Below are 20,693 nucleotides of genomic sequence, written 5' to 3' on the forward strand. Positions count from 1 at the left end.
ACCCCCGCCGTTTCCTCCGCCTCTTGTCTGACGGGGCGGTTCTGGTCGATTCCGAGGAGGCGAGCGAGGCGGTGGCTGCCGGCGATCATTGGCTCTACCCCGGATCGAGCGCGCGTTGGGAGACAGGGAGCGCTGGCGGGAATTGCGCCCCCCGTAGTCCTGACGGTCTCGGTACATCTGGCGGGTATCGCGGTCCGAGGTGCGAGGGCCGGCGGGCGCAAGATTCTTGCCCCGTCCTATCCCGCTGCCGATTCGGATGTTGGGCCGGCTGGCGTTCGCGCCCGCGTTCCGGCCAATGGGTTGGCGGCGGTCTGCCCTGGGCATCATGTCCTCGCTGTCTGAGGATGCCGAGCGCCGGTCCGCGCGGCCCCGGATTTGCATCCCGCTCTGGCCTCTTGGGGGCGCTGGTCCGCCTTGCCTGCCACTGATTACTGAGTTGATGTTGGTCACCATGTGCGGGTCTATGCCTCGGAGGGTGAATGATGAGGAGATCATCGATTGTGAGAGGGACGGGCAGTCGCCTACAAGGTGGCGGTTGCTGGTGCAGTGGGAGCATGAGATGGAGACTAGCACGGGCCCCGAGGGCAGTTCCTGCTGCGGGAGCTTCCACATCATATCGCACTGGAGTTCTAGGTGGCTGGATGATCCACAGAGATCGCATGGTATCTCGGATGCGGAGCCCTTGAGGAGCGAGGGGCATTGCTCTTCATCGTGACCGCGCTCTCGACATCGTTGGCATCTCCGCCATGATGGGCAGAATATGCTTTGGTGCTGATTCCAGGCGCCACAATGCACGCACTATAGGTAGTCAGTAATCGCATTGATAGACTACAGTAGACCCTGAGTGCCATGGGAGGCATATGTCTGACACTCAGTCGAATGTTTCGAGAACATACCTCCTTGGAAGGACACACTGCTGCAAGGTGCCCCTCTTTTAAGCATTCGGTGCACGATATCGGCAATTGAAGGTTGATGTCATTGATGTCGCGGTCATAGAACAAGTATTTAGCCTGTACCTCCATATCATTGCGATCGAGATCGGCGAGTATCGTCGGAGCGACTGAGTACTTTTGGGAAAAGAGACGATGTGATTCCTCCTTTGATATTGTCGATCGGTCGCCTGTGGCTGTTCTCTCTGCGGTGGTACCATTCGCAGAAACAGGGTATACTTGAGTGAACAAGCCATCGGTTTGGTCATTTTGTGAGCCAATATTCAGCAATATAGAGTCATCAGCCTCGGAATCCAGAGATACAGAGTCATCCGAATCTCCAGATTGATCCATGTCACTTGACTCTGCCGATGCCTCCTCGTCAAGCTCGCCTTCCTCCATGTCATCCTCATTTTCAACCAGCGTGACGTCCTGATCGCCACCATCACTGGACACGGAAGCACTGCGACTGCGCCAGAATTTGTCGTTGACAGCCTTGAACTGAGAAGCCTGTTTGCTCTCGCCCATTCTGTCAGCTCGCCTGTTTAGCGATGTCCTAATGCCACTCTTGCTCCCCTTGTTCCAGTTAACTGCGGGTGCCTGAGAATTCGTCCGCGCGCTGTTCTGTTTCTCTGCATCGGATATAGTGGATTTCCCGTCGCTATCGCCATCGGACGAGTCAGAGCCAGAGCTGGACGTGCTCTCCGGATCTACCTCTAACGATGCTGCGCTGAAGGTCGCGCCTTGAGGGACAAAATCTCGCACGTCCGGCACCGCAGATCTACCATTTCTCCGTTGCCTTTTTCGAGGATGCGGGTTTGGATCCGTCGAGTTGGGGCGCGACGAGTCGGTCGAGTCGTTCAAGCGGCTGCGCTGGACGCCAACAGAGGCGGTTCGCGAGTCATTTTCATTATCGGAAGAACCGGTCATGATGCCTCATCGGGGGTTTGGGCACCTGCGAGGGGTCAAAAAGCCGCTCTGGTGATAAGGATATTTAGAAGGTGGAGGGAAATTGTGCATTCTGGGGTTGTTTCCGATCGAGAAATTTTACGGTAGCCGATAGAGACCAGGAGCGTCATTTGTCGGAGGATGCGGAAATGCCTCTGAAATATAGGTAGTCTTACGGTGAACGTGAGTATGAGCATGAAGTACTGGAATTTATCTTGGGAGTGAGTCATTGTCGGTCTGCTGTTGTGATGTTACCGACTGCGCATTATTGAGGATAGGATCGATATGGATCTGCTGAGTCTTGTCCCGACGGATGGGAGATAACAACTCCGTGGCCTCAATCCTCAAGGTTAGCCAGGGGGAGATAAAAATAACAATCCAGATTGAAGTCCATGTTATTCCGTAGTTTATCTACAGAGTAGATCATATCGAATATAGAAGTGATTATTTATTGAGGTCTTTGGGTCTGGCCTCGCCTCGACTCTCCACTGGTTAATTGGCCTTGTCCCATCTCTTCTTCTTCATCATCAATCATCTTCTGCTTCTCCTTGTGAATCTCCAATCTTTCTTCCTTCCGCTGGCCTTCTCTTCTTTTTGCCCCCCCGACCACCAGCTAGGCATCGACCCTCTCCTCGATTCTCTTGTCACTCACTGCTCGAATTTCCTTTCACTTCTTTGGTTTATCATAGTATCGCCATCCATTGTATCCTTTTTCTTTGCTTTTGACCGGTTTCCAGTCTTATATTTGCCGACAGTTGAGTTGCTGTCCGCTGACTCCCGTGACCCATCAGATTTCCGATCTCAGATCTCGCGGTCGGAAGTTCTGCGAGAGTCGGCATTTTCATTGGAACATAGTGAGATTCTTCAGGGAGAAAAGAAAAGGCCTGCATTCATTGGTGGCTCCTGGTCTTGCTTTTTCTGCGCCTCCCGGCTTATCCTAGGCAACCTCTTCGACCTCACCCCGTACGTTCAGACAAATCACCGCCAAAGTGTCTTCCCTACTCGTTCCTCGTGCCATCTCCTTCCCTCCGGAAGTCGACACTGGTTCGCGCCGGTTGTCTCCGGACTCCAACATGTCTCAATCCAAGGCTGGTCGGAGGAGGAGATCGAGCAGTATCATCTACCAGGAGCCGCCGGAATCCATCGAGCATACCAGTGATCAGGCTGCCCTGCCCAACCTCAATGCAAACTGGGTCAATGCCAAGGGTAAGTGAGCTTATACAAGCGAGTTCATGTGTTTTGGGGGGGGGGATACAGCTTGGTATGGGCCAAAAGCTGACTCGATTTCGTCAATTGCAGGTGCCTGGACAATCCACTTCGTTCTCATCATCGCCTTGAAGATCTTCTACGACATCATTCCCGGTGTCTCGCAGGAGACTTCATGGACGCTCACAAATATCAGCTACATGTTCGGCTCCTTCATCATGTTTCACTGGGTGCGGGGTATTCCATTCGAGTTCAACGCTGGAGCATACGACAACCTCAATATGTGGGAGCAAATTGACAACGGGGACCAGTACACGCCAACGAAGAAGTTCCTGCTTTGTGTCCCCATTTGTCTCTTCCTACTCAGCACACATTACACACACTACGACTTGACTTACTTCACCATCAATTTCCTGGCCACACTGGGTGTTGTCATTCCAAAATTACCATTTGTATGTCCTCTCCTGCTTGATCGCGTGATCGTCGCTGATTTGAACCATAGTCACACCGTCTGCGGATAGGTCTCTTTTCCGACTTATCGGACGAGTCGACATAGTATCTCCTTTCTTGCACTACTACTTGGCGTCTCAGTGTTTGCTTTTCGTTGTCTTTACGAGCACCCCATTGCTTGCTATATTAGTCTATTGGGCAGCACCGTCTACGGGATCACCTTCGCTCTCCAGCTTTACAACTACGCTTACTGCAAACTTCTCGCCTGCTGCATGTTCGTGGCGTGACTAGGGGGACTGTGGGTAATTCAATGAAGAATAATTGATATACGAGTCGGCGTGAGCTGAATTAGAGTATGGCAAGGAGCATTTGTTCCTTGTACTGCAATACAGCCGTGTTTTAAATACCACCGAGTCCATCATTAGCCTACTTTCTCATTCTTCGTATGGGCTTGTAGTCAATCCGTCAGCCAACGCATTGACTGGTAAACCCACCATTTGCTTGCTGCGTTTGACCAGCCCAGACCTCCTCGATTATCCGTAGGGTGTTAGAATGCGTCAGTTTCTGCATATGTAAACTACTCCGGGCTTATCGCAGCACTATATGAGGGCTTCTACATCCAGGCCTCTCCGAGTTTATACGACAGTAGGCCTACTATATGGCTCGGCCCGTATTTCTGCAACTGTTGGGCTACACCGTGCAGCCTGACGCTAGTTTCGTGGCATGGAAAAGGGAAATCGACCAAAGCTCGATCTGTCTCAAAATTGGGATGGTGATCCGATCCCGGAGACGGTGCCGACGGCAAATGGCGTCCGAGGCAGCAAGTTAGATGCCTGGGATGCCAGCGATGTATAGTCTCTGTACGTGGCCCATGGTGATATGAGCCTATAATATCAGGGGTTTAGAAAATTTACTGTTATGCTGTTCGGCATGTATCACGTTGATGCACCTACTTGTGAACTGTCTCTCGTCGGGTAAGTATATATCTTTCGGTGAGGACAGAAATGGGCGCGGGCCCCCAGGACACGCTACAGTGAGGCATACTATAGAATCGAATTACTCTATACTCAAGACAGAAAGATGGTAGAAAAAAGAAAAAAATACCGAGGAACAAGGGTGATATAAAGAAAAAGGCAAAAAAAGAACAAATCAAGTTCCAGACGCCAGATTGGCGCTGCTGGGAATCGAACCCAGGTCGAGACGGAGCTGTGGGGAGCCACAACGTCGCATGATAACCACTACACTACAGCACCTTGATTTGATGAGAGGCTGGGGGATAATTTGCATATATAGCAGTATAACGACAACAAGACAAAAAATTGACGACTCGCATCCCCCCGCTTCAATAAACATCAAAATATAACGAAGGAGCTAGTTGCTTTGACTAATGTGATGTTGGCATACCTCAAAACATAGAGAGATCTGGGCCAGACCTACTTCGGTGTCGATACATGGCACCGCTCCGATAAGCGTCGCGAGTTCGCGTTGACGCGCTTAATCGATAACCAAATTATGCGGTTCACATCACCCACTCAGAGAAATTCACCGCGTCAGCAGAGATCACTGCCAATGACGATAGCTATGGCCACACAAGAAGGGACATCTCTGCCCCTATATCGCCCGACCAAGGCGATCCCTTACGAACTCGTCCAACATTGTGGCATATTCCTCGAAGAAAAGCTATGTTGGTTTGCCCGCTCACCACATCACCGATGCCACGCACTGACACAGAGCCATACCCAGACACACAAGCACTCAATCTTCTACTGAACATACTGTCGCCTGGTGCTATTGCCTCAGGACCCGTTTACGTCCCCTCCCCACAGCACCTTGCAGTGGCAGCCACATTTCTCGTCCACCCATCCACCACCAGCCGAGCCAAGACAGCAGAAGAGGAAGAGGCACCGAACGCAGCGCTGCGGCTGCTCCGACTCACCAACACGCTGGTCGGACCAATTTCTGCCAAGCTTACCGCTGCGTTTGCATTCAATCACTTCGAGTCCTCTCGGCGGGGGAGGCGGCGGCGCGTAGAAGACGACGAGAACGCGCATGGCGATATCCTGAACGACGACACGAGGACATTGAACATTGACCTGTGCCAATCGGCATCTCTCTGGTCTCGCGCAGAAGACTTCTGGCATGCCGTCGGCTGGGCGTTCAACTGCTCTGTCCTACACCCGGAACGGTGGGCAAGATGGCACATATGGCTGCAGTTTATGTGTGAGGTTCTAGAGGACGACTGGAACGAGCGCAAGAGGCAGAGCACGGGTGCCATGGATGACGAAGACCGTCGAGGAATACTCGAGAAAAGCTTGATTTTCCGGTACATCGCCGGCGGGAGCGTTGGGTATGGGCGGAATCGAAGAATCCTGCGAGCCATCTTCGCAGATGGCGGCTCGGCCTCCGTCAATGAGTTCCGCGAGGTGTTCCACAAGGAACTGAAACAGCCCAAGCGCGAGAGCAACAATATCAAGAAGCGCGAAGTCGAAGTCAACATCGACGAGGACCGATTCGGCGACTACCTGTCCAAGGACGAGGACGAGTCCGACGCAACAGACTCCGCAGCGACGGCAAGACATCCACCTCGTCAATCCAAGCGCAGCAGGCGAGGCGGCGCCCCAAAAGACACCTCAACCGCCGACGCAATCACCACCGATACGCCCAGCACCGTCCAGGTCCACGGAGGCGTCTCCCTCCTCGGCGGCTTCCAATCCCTCGCCCTCCGCCAACGCCTCCTGCACCTCCTCTCTGCCGTCTCCGAGGACCTCCCCGCCTCCTTCACCACCCTCGAGGAACTCTACCACCTCTTCGTCGAAAACATCCGTCACCTGCCCCTTCCCATCTTCCAAGCCTTCGTGAGCCCCTTCGTCCTCCCCCATTTCTCCGCCGCCGCGCAGACCACCCTCTGCGAGTTCCTGCTGTTCCGTATGCGCGAGAACGCAGCCCCGGACACAGACGAGGAGTATCTGAACCAGTCCAAACTGGAAGAGTGCTTTTTGCCCTATGCGGCCAGCACGCCTAGCATCGTCGACAATGCCAAGATGTCCATTACGCTGGAGTCGCTTCTTGTACTACTGGCGGACAGTGATCTGCTGACCGTCACGCCGGAGCTGAGGGCTGCCGTGCAGCAGGGGATCATGGCCCGTGCGGAGAAGGCCCAGGTGGAAACGAGGAAGAACCAGAGTAGTCGGAAGACGGAGGATATCGAGTGGTGCTGGCTGATTGAGAGTGGGGAGCGGTTGATGTTTCTGGTTGACGAGGTTCTTTCACAGAAGGGTGCTTCTGCGAAGCAGTCGTGATCGGCACACCTTTTCTATATCTTCAAGCTGTAGTGATGTCTCTTATTATGATACCCCTGCGTCGCAATCGATCTTATCTAGTTTTGACGTTCATCCTTTATCGCGCTTGTTTCACCTAAACATGGTATCTAATGTTAAATTGCCTATGTACAAATGATCCGGAGCAAATTGAGGTTGAAGACAACAGCAACGTCAAGTAGCGTAGTATAAACTCGACCATCTCAAGGGAAATCTGGCCATCTATGGCGGCGGACGAGGCCCAATGATCTGCCGCCTTGCTCCTCCTACACCCAGGCCGGGTCCGCCTCGGTTCTGGTTATCACCACCCATGTAACCGTACTGGTGCACATCCCAGGCTCCCTGGCCTGGCCCGATGCCAACGTTAGGATCTTTCAGACCTTTTGCGGCTGCCTCGTGCGTCTGCTTCTGACTCTCTTCCCACTCACGCTGGCGCTCGCGCTCGCGCTCCATTTCACGCTCCAGCAGGGACTTGGAGGCCCACCCGCCTGCTCGTGTCTTCTGCTGCGCAGCTACTCGGCGGCTATTTTCTTCGTCGACCTCTGCGGTGGTGGTGTAGTCCTGAGGCCGGTGAGTCGCGGGCTTAGGGGCGACAGGAGGACGGTTAGATGCCAGGAAGCGGTCGACACGGCTTTCCGGGCCCTGGGTCTTATTGGCATAAGCGACTGGGTCGGGGAGAGGCCGAGGCGATGTGGGAGGGTTGAAATCGGCCGCTGATTGCGACGTAGTCGGTTCCGGAAGTGGTCGGGGGGGCATCGGAGGCGGCGCATTGCTGGACTCGGACTCGGCAACTTCATCGTGGGTTTGATGCTTCTGCCATTCGGTACGGAGCATTCGTCGTTCTTGTTCGAGCGACGAGAGGCTGTAGCTGGGCTTCGGAGGAACAGGCACAGGGCGGGGACTCTGCGATAGCGGCTTGCCTGTTTCTTTCTCCTTCAGCTCCTGACGCTCGCGCTCATACTGGCGCTCCCGTTCCTGGGCGAGCTCCAGATCCAGCTCCGATTCCTTGATGCGCTGACTTTCCCTGGACTCTCCAGCAAGGCCAGCTCGATATTGACTGAGAAATTGTCCTGTCAGACGGACATCACCTGCCTCCCGTTGACGCTGTCTTGCTTTGCTCAGTCTCTCCTCGGCCTCCTTCTCCTCCTGTTGGCGCTTCCTTTCCTCTTCTTCCCACTTTCGTTGTTCCTCGTCCCATTGTCGACGCTCCTCCTCCAGTCTTCGCCGCTCCACCTCCTTCAGACGAGCGGTCTCTTCTGCCCACCTGCGTTCCTCTTCCGCCTTGGCGCGCTCTTCCTCCGCCTCTCGCTCTTGACGGCGGATGCGTTCAGCCTCTTCTCTCTCGACACGCTGCCGCTCCTCTTCCTCCCGTCTGCGCCTTTCCTTCTCTTCCAGGCTTGGAACAAATGGCGAAGGTGTCGTGATCTGCCGACGAGCGCCAAAGGCGACTCCTTGGTTGCCCTGACTGGCACCGCCCATGTACCCATATTGATGGATATTCCAGGCCGGCATTGTCACATGCTCGTCTGACTTCTTGCTCCAGCTGCTGATAGCGGCCGGCGACTTGGCTGGGCTAGATGTCCCAGAATTGTTGCTGACGTTGCTGAGTCCTCGAGATCTTAGAGGAGTATTGGCTGATTGGCTCGAGCCGGTCAAATGAGGACTCACGGCGCCTCCTTTACTCTGAACGCCAATCGCCCGAGGAAATTTGCTGGGTTGAAGCGCATTAGCCCTCCTACTGAAGGCCATCAGACACTGTAAGACCTGCGCGGGGTCCTTTGATTCGTAGAGATCGACGGTCAAAAAGACATCGTGTGGCGGTAGGCTGAGGGGTGGTATTTGACATGCGCGTAGGAAATGCGAGATGTTTTCCATCTGTACGAAGGGCATAGATGACTGCTTATACTTGACGCCGGGAGAAACGGCGAGGTTGACGAGTCTGTAAAGTCCATCCAATCAGTACTTATTCGTAGAGTTTCTGCTTGGAGATACTTGCCTGCAAAGCGCAACGCCATCTTTGAGCGCGTCCAGGAGATCGCCTGCTGGAAGTTTCTCATGAAGCGTCTCCTCAATCCATTCGCGGACCTCTGCGGCAGCCTGCGGGGTATAGCGGGACAAGCGCAGACTGCGCAGGTCCTTATCTAGTGATGTGACTGACGCCATATCGGGCCGAATAGAAATCAATGTGCCTCTGCGATCATACAAAAAATTCACTGAAGACTTGAGGAATCAAGATCTGACGGATCGAGGGAGGTTAACGCCTGTTTATGCTGCCCGACTGGAACGTTGGGAAGAACCGCGGATATATGTGGGCTTCAAGGGGTAACGTAATAGGGGGAAAGAGGTTCTAGAAGAAGCTTGATTAAGGGGTATTGAGACACAATGAGCGGAGAACCTATGTATAAGGAGTCGAAGATGGAAAGAGATTCCACAAGAACAGAGTCTGTCGAGAAGAAGAGGAGACCTAGATAGTTGACTTTCAAGTATGGAATGTGGTTGTCGGCCAAACAAATTAAGTAATACGATTACGAGCACCGCCGTCGATGACGTTTTCTGCGTACTCGCAATAATTATCGATAGCCCCCATCTACGTCGTAACGTCGCAAGCCACTCTCTCATCGCGCCCTGATAGGTGTCTGTACTTGGCTGCCATCAATCATTTCATCTCATCTGGGTCCTAATGAGTCCAGTGAACAGCTTGTGGTTCAAGTGGAAAAGCCTTCGATTGCCGTGGCGAAGATCCTTCCTTGTCGGTAGGTATCCCCAGCACTAACCGCCTATTAATTACTACATTGCCTCCAGGTCCTCTGACATCTGATTGCAGGCACCGACTTATCCGGAAACACATACTGGGAATTCAAAGACTCACTGAATGCCGGGCGATTCCGGCGGATCGTCAAGTACAACTCCAAAACCCACTATGCGGACGTGAAGGTGACTCGTGGGTGTCCTGAAACATTCAAAATAATGGCAGTGAACTTGTCGAGATGAGCTGACAGGAAATTATTACAGCCCAATGGCACCAATGGCTCCGATACGTCCGCGCCGACCCTCCCTCGCTTGAAGAACAGCAGCAGGATGTCCTCCGTCAGCTTCAAATCAAGCAACTCGCCCGACTAGCCGATGAGCGCTGGGCAAGTAAGCCCTCCTACCTCGACAAACCGCAAACCCAGCAGCCAGGGCCCGCGACCAGAACAAGCGATGCCACGTTGAACCCACCGAAGGGAACGGTTGGCGAGAATCCCACGACGCATAACGCAGTTTCTAGCCCCGAGACAACACAAGCAGCAGAAACAACGACGCCAACACCCGATGTGGCACCGACGGTGAAAGAGGATCCTTGGGCTCAAGCTCGAACGAGTGACAGTGAGAATTGGCAGCCTGAGTCCTGGACGCCGTCTGCTTCGCGGAGGTGACTAGGCATACACTAGTCGCTTTGATTCTAGACTTCTCCAGATTCTTTCCCCCAGAATAGCTGTTTGAGGCAAATCTTCTCTGCTTCTGTTCGTATCCAGTTGGCAACCCGGCGTTTTACTACACATTGTTCAAAATAGTCGAAGGGATCTTTCCATATATGTATATCCTCGTCACCGGTCTCTGTGGAATACTCTCCACCTTGTACAATATACAACATTTATTTTAGATCAGCTTCGTTGGATATATTTATTGTTTATGACTAATTATATACAAATTCAACTCCCCCCCATTTTGGGCACCCGGAACTTCTTATCATATAACCCCTGTGTTTGTACTGAAATCGACATCCTTTCGAAGAAAGCCGGAACCGAAGCTCATGACAATGTACATCTGACAGGCGTAACCCTAACAGGAATCCTTAAAGCTTTAGCATGCGTGTGATGAGAACTTGCTCAAGAAGTTGAAGCAAGTAATCTCGTAGGTAAATCAGACGTCTGGTCATAATCTCAAGAGCAAAGGAGCAGAATCTCTGAGAAAATTAGGATAATGTATTCCATGATTAGGTAGAGAGGTATGCGAGTACCAAAAAGCTGTGGAGATCTAAGTACGTTTTTTTGTAACCCAGCTCCACCTGAAACCCAATGAAAATCAAACGCCGAAACGACCATTGCCAATAAATTCAAACAGGTATAGAGCGAAAAGAAACAATGTTACATAGATATTAGGTATACATGACCAGGATTTAGCAGAGGACAGCCTCGAGTGCTTCCACATCTCCACCAGCTTTGCGTACTGCGTTGATGGCAGCCTCGCTGAGCTTGCGGCGTCGATCGCGGGCCTCCTGTTCGCGTCTTGCTTTAGTCTTGGAACTCCCACTTGGAGCAACTCCTGTAAGGATTTTCTTGCTGTCGTTTGCAGTGAAGTTGACAAACGATACAGTCAGTGACTTGTTGGATCCCGATCTGGGACTAGACGAGCTTGGCCCTTTGACGGGCTTCGGTGCGCTCATTGATTGAGAGGACAACTTCCTGCCGTGGTTGTTGCGGCGGTGAGGACTAGTCTTTATGTTGGCTCCGTTACGCAAGGGTGATCCTTGTGTTGGTGATCCACGGCCTCTCGGAGACAAAGATGGTGATCGTGACGAATTCTGAATTGGAGGAGTCGCGTAAGCGGCCGAGTTCATATACTTTTGCGGAGTGACGGGAATGTGGTGGTATGTATTTTGATTCTCCTGGGGCATAGGGGTCGAAACCACGGCAGACGAAAATGATGGATCTGCCGAGGTAGACATATCAAATGACGAGGGATCAAACTGGATCATCAATCCCCCTTGCATCAGATCATGCTGGTTAGTGCTTTGAATGGACCTTTGTGGAGCCGGAGAGGACACCATGTGCTGATACGAAGGTTGTCGTGGTACCCGAGCGGGCACGGGAGGCCACCATGCTTGACCATCATGGCCTTGGAGGTCAGGCGTGAAAGGGAGTGCAGAGCTCCCCAGGGAGTCAGAATGCCAAGAGGACAAAGAGTGAGGATCGGAGGAATGTGGAGAGGAAAATATGTCGTCGCCTGAAGGAGGGCTCGATGTGGCCATTGTGGAGTTATTCGATTGACTTAAATAGCTCTGCTGCTGCTGTGCCAGCAACTTGGCTGACGGTGATGGCATAGAGATGGCAGGTGACTGGTTAAAGATGCCAGTCTCGTAATGCGAAGGCATTTCTGCAGGATTTCTCGACAAGCCCTCGGTCGAATGGTTCATATGGGTGACAACATTGTCGGCAGGAATGTTCTCATGCTGCACAAGGATATCAGATGGCGGGGGGGATAGCGGCAAGTGCTCGTCGGAGCTATGAAGACTGAAGTTCTGAAACCGCTGAGCCCATGCTTCGGGATACATCATTCTGCCTGCCTGCACCTGGGAGGGGCGCATCAAGCTCGGGGAGAAGCTATGTTTGCGCAGCGGTTTACGCTCATGAGAATCTCGGTGACGACGGATAGATTTCGGAGTGACTAGAGCACTTTTGGTGACTTTGTGGCGGGGAGTTGCGGGAGGAGTGGACGGTGATCGGGAATATGCTTTGCAGGTAGCTGCAGGGGTAGGGTGTGAAGTAGGAAGAGCTTCAAGGTCGAAGCTTAAGTCTGAGACAGCTGAGGGATGCACGGTGTCCTGAAAAGTAAAGCTGCCTTGGCTTGCAGATGAGGCTGCATCTTGCGGCAGAGACCATAAGTCTGTGGCCCAGGGTTGCGGTGACTGATGGGTGGGTTTAGTGGGGACTGGGGGAGAATGATCGCCACAATCGCTCGAGAACGAGTCAAGTGCGAATATTTGGTCAAAATCACTTGGAATCGAAACGTCTTTGTTGCCATCGACAATCGATGAGTCCATGTCGACGTATTGACTGAACAGATCATTGAAGGCATGATCGAATGGTTGAGCGAACATCTTGGCTGCTCTGTCCTTCCGTTTGCGGTAAAGATGCGAGAAGTGCCAGAGACCGGTCAATGGGTGCCAGGCGGATCAGATATGATTGGCAAGGGAGACTGCGGGAACAAAGTATGGCTCAAAGAGAGTTCGGATGTCGATCCGGTGTTCCGCCAGTGCAAAGCAGTTTGGCTATGATGGAATGTAATGTAGGAATAGTTTGATAGATTGACAATCAAAGAAAACACTGCAGAAGATGCAAAGAAGACAAAGCAAACAAACAACAGACAGATGGCCCTATTTGAACTGTCGCGATGGCTGCCAGCCTCGAGGATTCTGCGCACATTCCTTCTGCTCTAAAGATGGGAGAGGAATGTACACTGAGGAGTCGGAGAGGGCCTCGATATGGCCCACCTGATCCCAGGTGGGCAATGCAAATGATTCAAGAGAGTACTCCAGATGCCCATTACCAATCAGAAGGCGTGGAAAAACAAGTGGCTGATGGAAATATCCTACCCTTATCCACTCTCTGGGCAAAAGTGGACTCGTGTTGTCGTTGGCCACCCGTTGGAATGCAACCCTCCCTATACCAGAATCAGAAAGAGGAAGAATAAACAGAAGAGGAATGTACGGTCCTGAGCAGCCAGGTATAGCGCATCACCAATGGTGAGAGGTTATGACAGCTGGTCAATAGCGGTCCAGAGATTATCATGGAAATCGTTGGCTTGAGCTGTATGATCCGTTAGGAACCAGAGCAGGAGTATCCAGTATGGCGAAATGCCGATATCAGCGTCGATCCAGTCAATCCCAGTGTTCAAAGTGTAAGCGTCATACGGGTTTCCTACACTAGCCAGCGAAGGGCTACAATGGTCTTCTCCTTTGACTCTTTTTGGATCCTGATTAACGGTCGATTGTTTCGGTGGAGCTGTGGGTTCCCAATGACTCGCACCCTTCAATGGCACAGCCGTTGATAAGCTTGTTGCGAATGTGTGTCGGAATGCCAGGGCTGGGAAGAATGTGCGCCCACAACAACAATGCAAAGAAATAGCCTGGCTCTCGTGGCCAAGGTGTACACGCAATTCTAACAGCAGTCAGTCTCGAGGCATGACCTACAAGAAAGGTTTGCGTGATGGTCGCCATGCCAAATTTTCTAAAATTATCCTGCTCGATACACGCCGCAACGGATCTCCACTAGAAGAGAGAAGCGATCCTAGCCTTGGAGCATCATGGCTTGCAGACTTAGGTTGCCCTGTCAAAAGTGTTTTGAGTTCATCCAATATGAGAATCAACCCTTAGGAGGCATGAACCAACTTTGGCGTGGTGTGATGCGTTCTTTGTTCCCCGTGGGAAGGCAACCCATCTGGTTCGCAAGCCCAGTAAGTATGTTCCATAGGGGGAAGCTCGTATCGGAGTTAGGTCGTTCATCCCTAATGGATTTCTTTGTTCTCTAAACTCTTCTTTGTGTCCTTGGCCATGTGTTAACTGGCAAGCTCCCTGCTAGGAGGAACACGTGAGGTTCGGGCGTTGTGAGCCAATCTCGCCTTGTGATTCTTCAGTCCATCAAACTCGAAGAAGCCAGGGCTAAAGATAGGACAAAGGTTCAGAAACCAAAACAGGAAGTGCGAGCCTTGTTTTCGCTTTGTCAAGAGAAAATCTGTCTGAAAGCATCGATGAATGTTCTGTCAGTGATTAGAAAAAATTGGGTCCTGGCAAGGGGGATCATCCGAGTCAGTAAGCCACAAGAAGGAATTCTAGGGCTAGTGTTAGTGACTTGGTATCAACAAGGCATGAACCACTATTCGAATTGCTATGAAGCTTAAACGCTCAAAGAAAGGGCAATAATAGATAACTGTTCCTCAATAAAGAAAGAAGCATCTTTGATAGAAGAACAAGCTTAGTAGAGGAAAATAGTTCCAGTCATGTGCAACAATCCGCTGTGACTTATTGGGTCATTAGTTCCAGAATCATTCAGTTATCATCAGCCTTTTCAAGTTGCATCAAGCTGGAGAGACAAGTGTGTGTTCAATAAAATCCTTTGCGATATCTCGAGTTTGTCACAAAGATACCCATGATTATCATGGACAAAGCGAGTGGCTTCGCAACAATAATGGAACAGACGGAGACCGCGGGTCAACAGAGTATGAGCCTTCTTCATACCGGAGGAAATTTATCCCGGCTCTTGTCAGCACGGCGGCCACTAAGCTAATTCTGGTAAGTCTCAAGCTGAATGTATTGGGAGGCAACAACAGGTCAGGTGCCGATGACGGAAATCTGACTCCTCGCAGCCGCCGCGCAATCGAACCTCTTTCTCCTTCTCCAAGGCACTGGATGTTGTGCTGAACTTCCTTGGGTCATCTATTGCCTTTACTTTTGACTCGACGTGAAGCGTCGATGTCACTCTGTGTCTGATATTTCTTCGTACGAAAGCTGTCACCAACTTCGATTGTTACCCCTCGCCCCGCTGTTGCCAGACATCCCACGCGAAGTGGGCATGACTTCACAAGGACGACTTGACATCATTAAGGACTCAAACTGATCGCAACTGCTTGTAGAAGCAGAACCAACCCGTTGTTATCGCTATTGACATACGCCGGGCCGGAGTTTTAGCAGTACGAAACGCGTTGTGCTCCCAAACGTCACGTCACAACCAGCAACCGCGCACCTCGTTTCACTTCATCATTCACTGCGACAGCCTATATGTCTTACATCAACGAGTCTATCAAAACCAGACCTCTTTTGCAAGACAGACAAGGAGACAAATCGAGAATTTGCCTTGAACGGAAATCAGACGATCACAATTGCATGCTCTATAATAATAATATTGCTCGACTGGTCAATTAAAACATCAATATCATCAGGTGCTTCTGCAATGGGTCTCAAGTTTATTCCATCTGAGGGGGTCCTCGTCTGCCTCCATTAGGTGAATACTTCGATTCACGCACGAGCTTCGCCATGGACTCCCACCCATTCTTCGGAGGCCTTCGAAGCCACACCTTGAGATCACTATACTACCAACTCATCTTCTTGCACCAATATTCAATTTGCGAACTTCTATTTCATTGAGGCGAGAATTGCAACATATCAGTCACATTGTGATTTTTTTGCAACTCGGTCTTGCCTCCTTCAAGGAATCAAAGGCTATTCAACTCATAAAGATGAGCACGCACACACTGAATAAGAAGTCCTGGGAGTCTCTCTCTTCGACTTTCTCCAACCTCGAAATATCTGTTTCCCAGGACAGTTGTTATGGCTCGGACGAGCTCTCCATCAGTCCAGTTAATCCTACCACTGCTGGCCCGTCGCTAGCCTCTTCCTTTACGCCAGCCAGCGGGGGTTCTTTTCGCTCACTATTGAAGCCCATTTTGAAAAGACCGTATGCTGCTATTGAGGAAGATGAGGGATCTGAGTCTGGCTACGGAACAGACGATTCTGGCTACGATTACGCTTCTGTGTCCGATGGACGTGACGACGAAATGTACGAGTTTTCCACATGGGATGAGGCCTCGGATGTCTCGGATGTCATGTCAGAAACCTGCAGTGACGATGGCGAATCAGTCGACGGTTCGTTCATTTCGTTCGAGACTATGGTGCGTTTTGACACCAACGTGCTTTATATTGAGGCGCCAGAGCCAGAGGAAGAAGAGGCCGAGACGCCGCGAACCGAGATGACCTGCCATGAATTAATGGAAATGGCGAGGGTATCTGGCGCTCTTCGGCTCCAGGGCGAACAACTCGCCGAGCCTGGTTCAGGTGACAAAACATTCGAACGTGATGAGCTCAGTGATTCAATCACACAATGGCCAGATGAGCACCCGAGTGATATTGTCGACTTGGACAAAAGATTATTCATTGCCTACATCAACGGCATCAACGGGATTGCTGACCCCAGATACAAAGCGCGTCTCCGCGAAAGAATTGATGATATAAGAAAGGGACATGCGCAATCTCCATACCTGGAGTCTGATAACGCGCAAGGGATGTATCTTGATAATGTACTGAACCACGTTCTGGGTACATTCCGCAACATTATTGTTCAGGAGGAGCTTGACGAACTGGCCACTCTCACTGAGCGGAGGGAAGCTCAGCAACCGACAGAGGTGACTGAAGGACTCGATGAGGAACTACTGGACAAGATTGAACATCTTCTTTCTGAGAGGCTGGCAGGGGATGATGTCAAAATCGGCCAGGATGAGCTAAGCTTCTTCGCTGGCGGCGTTGCTTATGCCCTTCAAAACTGGGCCTCGTATACGTCACACTGAACAGGACTTCGTGGACCAGAAGCCCTTCTACGATATTTGATGAATAAAAGCAATGGCTTTAGAGCACATCGCCTCTGGCACTCAAAACTTCATGAAGTTATGTACATAAAAGTCAACGTCATTTCGGGTACTCGAATATAACTTACTATGCTTACGTTAGTTCTGACTCCTGGTGGTGTATTCTTGGAACCACCTTTAAAATCTGGAGAAGCCTGTTGTTCTTCCCACCCCATCACGCAATGCAGCTTCGAAGATCCGGCTCTAATCGTGAGACGGACGGTTGACTAAAAACTCTATACAGCCTCAGAGCTCTACCGTCCACCATCTCACAATGCCCCAGAATGTGCCATGACACAAACTTGCATGGATCAACCTGGACACATCAATCACTGACCGTGGACCGCATGGGACTGAACACTGTGAAACACTCCAAGTCTGGTCAAGATAGGACGGAATTTGGCTTATGACCCGATGCTGATTCCAATTCGGACTAAGAAGGTCTGAAGGGCGCTGGCGTGGCTCAGTCTCAAGCATTGTTGGAGTGAGAAGGGGGGTGTAGTCATGCATTCTCTCTAAATTAGAGTAGTAATATCGGAGGTTGAATGTTATTCATTCGAATCAAGCAAGGGCCTGCCCTAATACCTACTAAGAAAAGCAAGTAACAAAACATCAAAAGCATAATAATAGCTGCTCTTACTGGTCGTATCGCTATACTTGTGGCGGGCATAAATTGATGGTCTTCCAGCTACCCATCCTGCGAGCTTGAAACGATGCCAGATAGTATCATTATGATATGGCAGGATCCCAGAATTCTGGTGTGAGCAAAAAAATCCCAAAGCCATATTGATTGGTGTTGTCAATCGATATCAGGAAAAACAAAAAAGAATACCACTGGTAAGACTGGGAGTCGAACCCAGGCCTCTTGCGAGAGTGCATGACAGTCTAGTTTTCTAGAAGAAGCTAGTACCAGCTTGAGTGCACCACCTTAACCACTCGGTCATCTTACCATTTTGGGTGAAGATTGCCACACTTTTTAAACTCATGAGTCAGTTCTATCAGAGCGTGATGGCAGATAGCGATGTTGATAGAGGCGGGGCGATTGGGCCCCTTGAGGGCGCAATAATAATGATACCGATTATGCTTAGGTATGTTGAGAAAAGATGGTCTGGAAGCACCACTAGTTTTGATCAGCGCTCTCGGGTACCGAGTCCTTACAGGACACCAGTGCTTTACTATCCTTTTGTCTAAGTAGACGAGCGACTTTTCTCCGCAAACTTGGAGAGAACAAGTATTTTCTCTACGGAGTAGCGGAGTCTAGTTTGTAAATAAACCCGGAGAGGATACAGAGCAAGATACGTGTTATCTTCTGTAGTAATGGTAAGATGACCGAGTGGTTAAGGTGGTGCACTCAAGCTGGTACTAGCTTCTTCTAGAAAACTAGACTGTCATGCACTCTCGCAAGAGGCCTGGGTTCGACTCCCAGTCTTACCATACAATCTTTTTTTGGCACTTCTCAAGTGCTTACTTTTTAGTTCTTGGCTTTTCCAAGATCCATTCTTTGGGACCAAAGACGAAGTCATAGTCAAGTTTGCTGCGTCAATTTGTATCAGTCAGCTTACTTTTTGCGATCAAGTCAGCCTGAGCATTTTCGATGCTGTAGGCTGTCGGTGCAGTCATCTAACTCTATTGTCCTGCCAGTATCCTGGCGTTGAAGCGGAGTGCTTGATTCGAAGAACCGGATTTCTGACTCCAGTTTCAGGACGTTAACTGAGCTGATCTCCAATGTGGTTTGCTGGCACCTGACTCAGCCCTTGCGCATGCTGGGCAGCTTAGGCCGCTGGAGATCTCCGGGATTGATTAGGTTTCCTGTCTATGTGAATCAGACCAATTATCCATGTTCCATGAGGTACTCAAGAGTCTCAAATAAGCCTATATCCATGATCAGCTATTTAGCAGTACCACCGCTTAATGCCCACTCGCCCAGGTTAACAACTGTATCGGAGGAAGTGTGCCAATAAAATGGCGCAAATGCACGATCAATATGCACTCCGATTTCGACGGGCCATTTACCTTAGTACTGTATTGGCTGAACTTTTAACTACTCTGCTGCAACCATGGCTCATGGCTGTCCAGCTAAGCGAAACCCTGAATACATTTCCAAATCGGGCGGACCGATTGGCCGTAATTGAGTCTGCATCTGACTCGTGGATAGATTCATTGGTTTACAGGCGACATGGTGATCCACTGTCTGTATTGCTCCAGTGCAAGGCTTGAAGGCGTGTTGAGGACCAAGTGTGGCTTACGCTGGATGATTTTTTTTACTGCGATAAGAACGAAAGATGATTACGGATCTTATGTCATCTCAAGATGTGAGTTCGTGACACAGTCATGCAAAGATGGGACAATGGGGAGTAATTGACTCAGCTCTGTGCAACTGCTTGCCTTGTTACTGTCAAGAGCCAAGTGTAGATAGTTGATCTTGAAAGAGTATGAGACTGAGAGAGATCTTCGACTTGACATGCGATCTACGGAGCATTTGACTGGAAATTGGACATACGGATTGCGAAATCGCAGAGAGCCATGGAAATGATGGAAAGCTATTGCTGCTGGTGGATCAACCTCTATCGCCGTTGTCTAATAGTTTGAAAAAGAGTTTTCAGCGGATGCTGTTACGGAGTAGACTACCTGTCTAGATTGTCACTTCAATTCTGCTATGGTCGAAAAGGCCATCCAAGCGATATTATGAGTCTGAAAGAGAAAAAGCAAGTATGTTTGATCCTGATCTGATGGAGTGCTTCTCATTATCGTGGCAAATGGCCTTGAATTCGCCTTAATCGACAGGGGGCTGCATTCTTCTTCTTCTGCTCCTTTTCCTTCCAAATTCCATTTCTTCCCCTGACCCTGGAATCGGGACGCTTAGATAGTGGGGCTGTTTTTGACCCATCGTGCTTTTCCTCTTTCTGATTCCCCCCATTCTCTCCCTACCTGGGACTCCTGGGAGTCATCTGCCTTTTTCCTCGTGTAGCACTGTCAACTGGAATAGTCATGGAAACCAAGTTGCTTATCAACTTCCAGTACTCCGTCCTGCCTCAGAGTACATGACCATGACTGGATCATTTATTTACAACGTACCTCTGCAGTTACTACTGGACTGTGGAGATGGACAAAGTGGCAACAGCCGATGTCGATCAGGATCAGTACCTCGTGTCGAGTGAAACTGTATTTGACTCGTGGGCATCATGGTCGTGCTGCAGATGTATGAGAATGAGAATTAAGAGTAAATTTGCACTTAGGAATGTAACACCATCAACGACAAACCGCTTGGTATTCTATGATTGCCATAATGTGATACTCCTGACGTTAGAGACATGAACTTTGTTGTACTACTAGTAGTATCATCATCCATCCCTGAATATTATAATGATGAATATTATTATTTCCTTCCCGTCATCTTTCTACTAAGGTACTGTTCTCCACTCCCACTCTTTAAAGGTCAGTCCTCAATGACAATACTCATTCCTCAATGGTAGAAACAGAAAGACTGGAAAGTCAGTCTCCACCTCTCCTGATTTGCATCTTTCCGTGTCCTAACTACGGAGCACTTCTAAAAACTAGCGATAGTCCGGGCAACTCATACCCGTTTTAACTAGGAGTTAGTTATTCAAATGACCTCCTGAAATCAAAGTTTCGCCAATCCTCAATGCAACTCCAGATTCTTCCCTCTTTCTTTTGATTCCCTCCTTCA

General features: G+C 50.4%; 7 protein-coding genes across 7 annotated transcripts; 4 read left to right on the top strand and 3 right to left on the bottom strand.

The window, feature by feature from the left end:
• Positions 1 to 896: 896 nt before the first annotated feature.
• CDV56_100293 (zinc knuckle domain protein) lies at positions 897 to 1,859 on the bottom strand (the record flags this gene model as incomplete). The annotated part of the gene is made up of 1 exon (XM_026753912.1): positions 897 to 1,859. A coding segment is annotated over one exon (963 nt), but the record flags the coding sequence as incomplete, so codon positions are not given.
• Positions 1,860 to 2,950: 1,091 nt separating this feature from the next.
• ORM1 (ORMDL family protein) lies at positions 2,951 to 3,639 on the top strand (the record flags this gene model as incomplete). The annotated part of the gene is made up of 3 exons (XM_026754254.1): positions 2,951 to 3,083; positions 3,177 to 3,535; positions 3,586 to 3,639. 3 exons carry the CDS (start codon positions 2,951 to 2,953, stop codon positions 3,637 to 3,639), a joined length of 546 nt encoding a protein of 181 aa, XP_026618988.1.
• Positions 3,640 to 5,245: 1,606 nt separating this feature from the next.
• On the top strand, positions 5,246 to 6,832 carry CDV56_100998 (uncharacterized protein; the record flags this gene model as incomplete). Its single annotated transcript, XM_026754617.1, has 1 exon — positions 5,246 to 6,832. One exon carries the CDS (start codon positions 5,246 to 5,248, stop codon positions 6,830 to 6,832), a length of 1,587 nt encoding a protein of 528 aa, XP_026618989.1.
• A 240-nt stretch (positions 6,833 to 7,072) lies between these two features.
• On the bottom strand, positions 7,073 to 9,013 carry CDV56_101279 (calponin homology domain protein; the record flags this gene model as incomplete). The annotated part of the gene is made up of 2 exons (XM_026754898.1): positions 7,073 to 8,725; positions 8,843 to 9,013. 2 exons carry the CDS (start codon positions 9,011 to 9,013, stop codon positions 7,073 to 7,075), a joined length of 1,824 nt encoding a protein of 607 aa, XP_026618990.1.
• A 517-nt stretch (positions 9,014 to 9,530) lies between these two features.
• CDV56_101644 (uncharacterized protein) lies at positions 9,531 to 10,266 on the top strand (the record flags this gene model as incomplete). The annotated part of the gene is made up of 3 exons (XM_026755263.1): positions 9,531 to 9,603; positions 9,675 to 9,791; positions 9,863 to 10,266. 3 exons carry the CDS (start codon positions 9,531 to 9,533, stop codon positions 10,264 to 10,266), a joined length of 594 nt encoding a protein of 197 aa, XP_026618991.1.
• A 743-nt stretch (positions 10,267 to 11,009) lies between these two features.
• Positions 11,010 to 12,710, bottom strand: wetA (developmental regulatory protein WetA; the record flags this gene model as incomplete). Its single annotated transcript, XM_026755453.1, has 1 exon — positions 11,010 to 12,710. One exon carries the CDS (start codon positions 12,708 to 12,710, stop codon positions 11,010 to 11,012), a length of 1,701 nt encoding a protein of 566 aa, XP_026618992.1.
• Positions 12,711 to 15,844: 3,134 nt separating this feature from the next.
• On the top strand, positions 15,845 to 16,948 carry CDV56_102491 (uncharacterized protein; the record flags this gene model as incomplete). Its single annotated transcript, XM_026756110.1, has 1 exon — positions 15,845 to 16,948. One exon carries the CDS (start codon positions 15,845 to 15,847, stop codon positions 16,946 to 16,948), a length of 1,104 nt encoding a protein of 367 aa, XP_026618993.1.
• Positions 16,949 to 20,693: the final 3,745 nt, after the last annotated feature.

The sequence above is a fragment of the Aspergillus thermomutatus genome (assembly GCF_002237265.1).
Source record: "Aspergillus thermomutatus strain HMR AF 39 chromosome Unknown NODE_1, whole genome shotgun sequence".
Classification (NCBI taxonomy): domain Eukaryota; kingdom Fungi; phylum Ascomycota; class Eurotiomycetes; order Eurotiales; family Aspergillaceae; genus Aspergillus; species Aspergillus thermomutatus.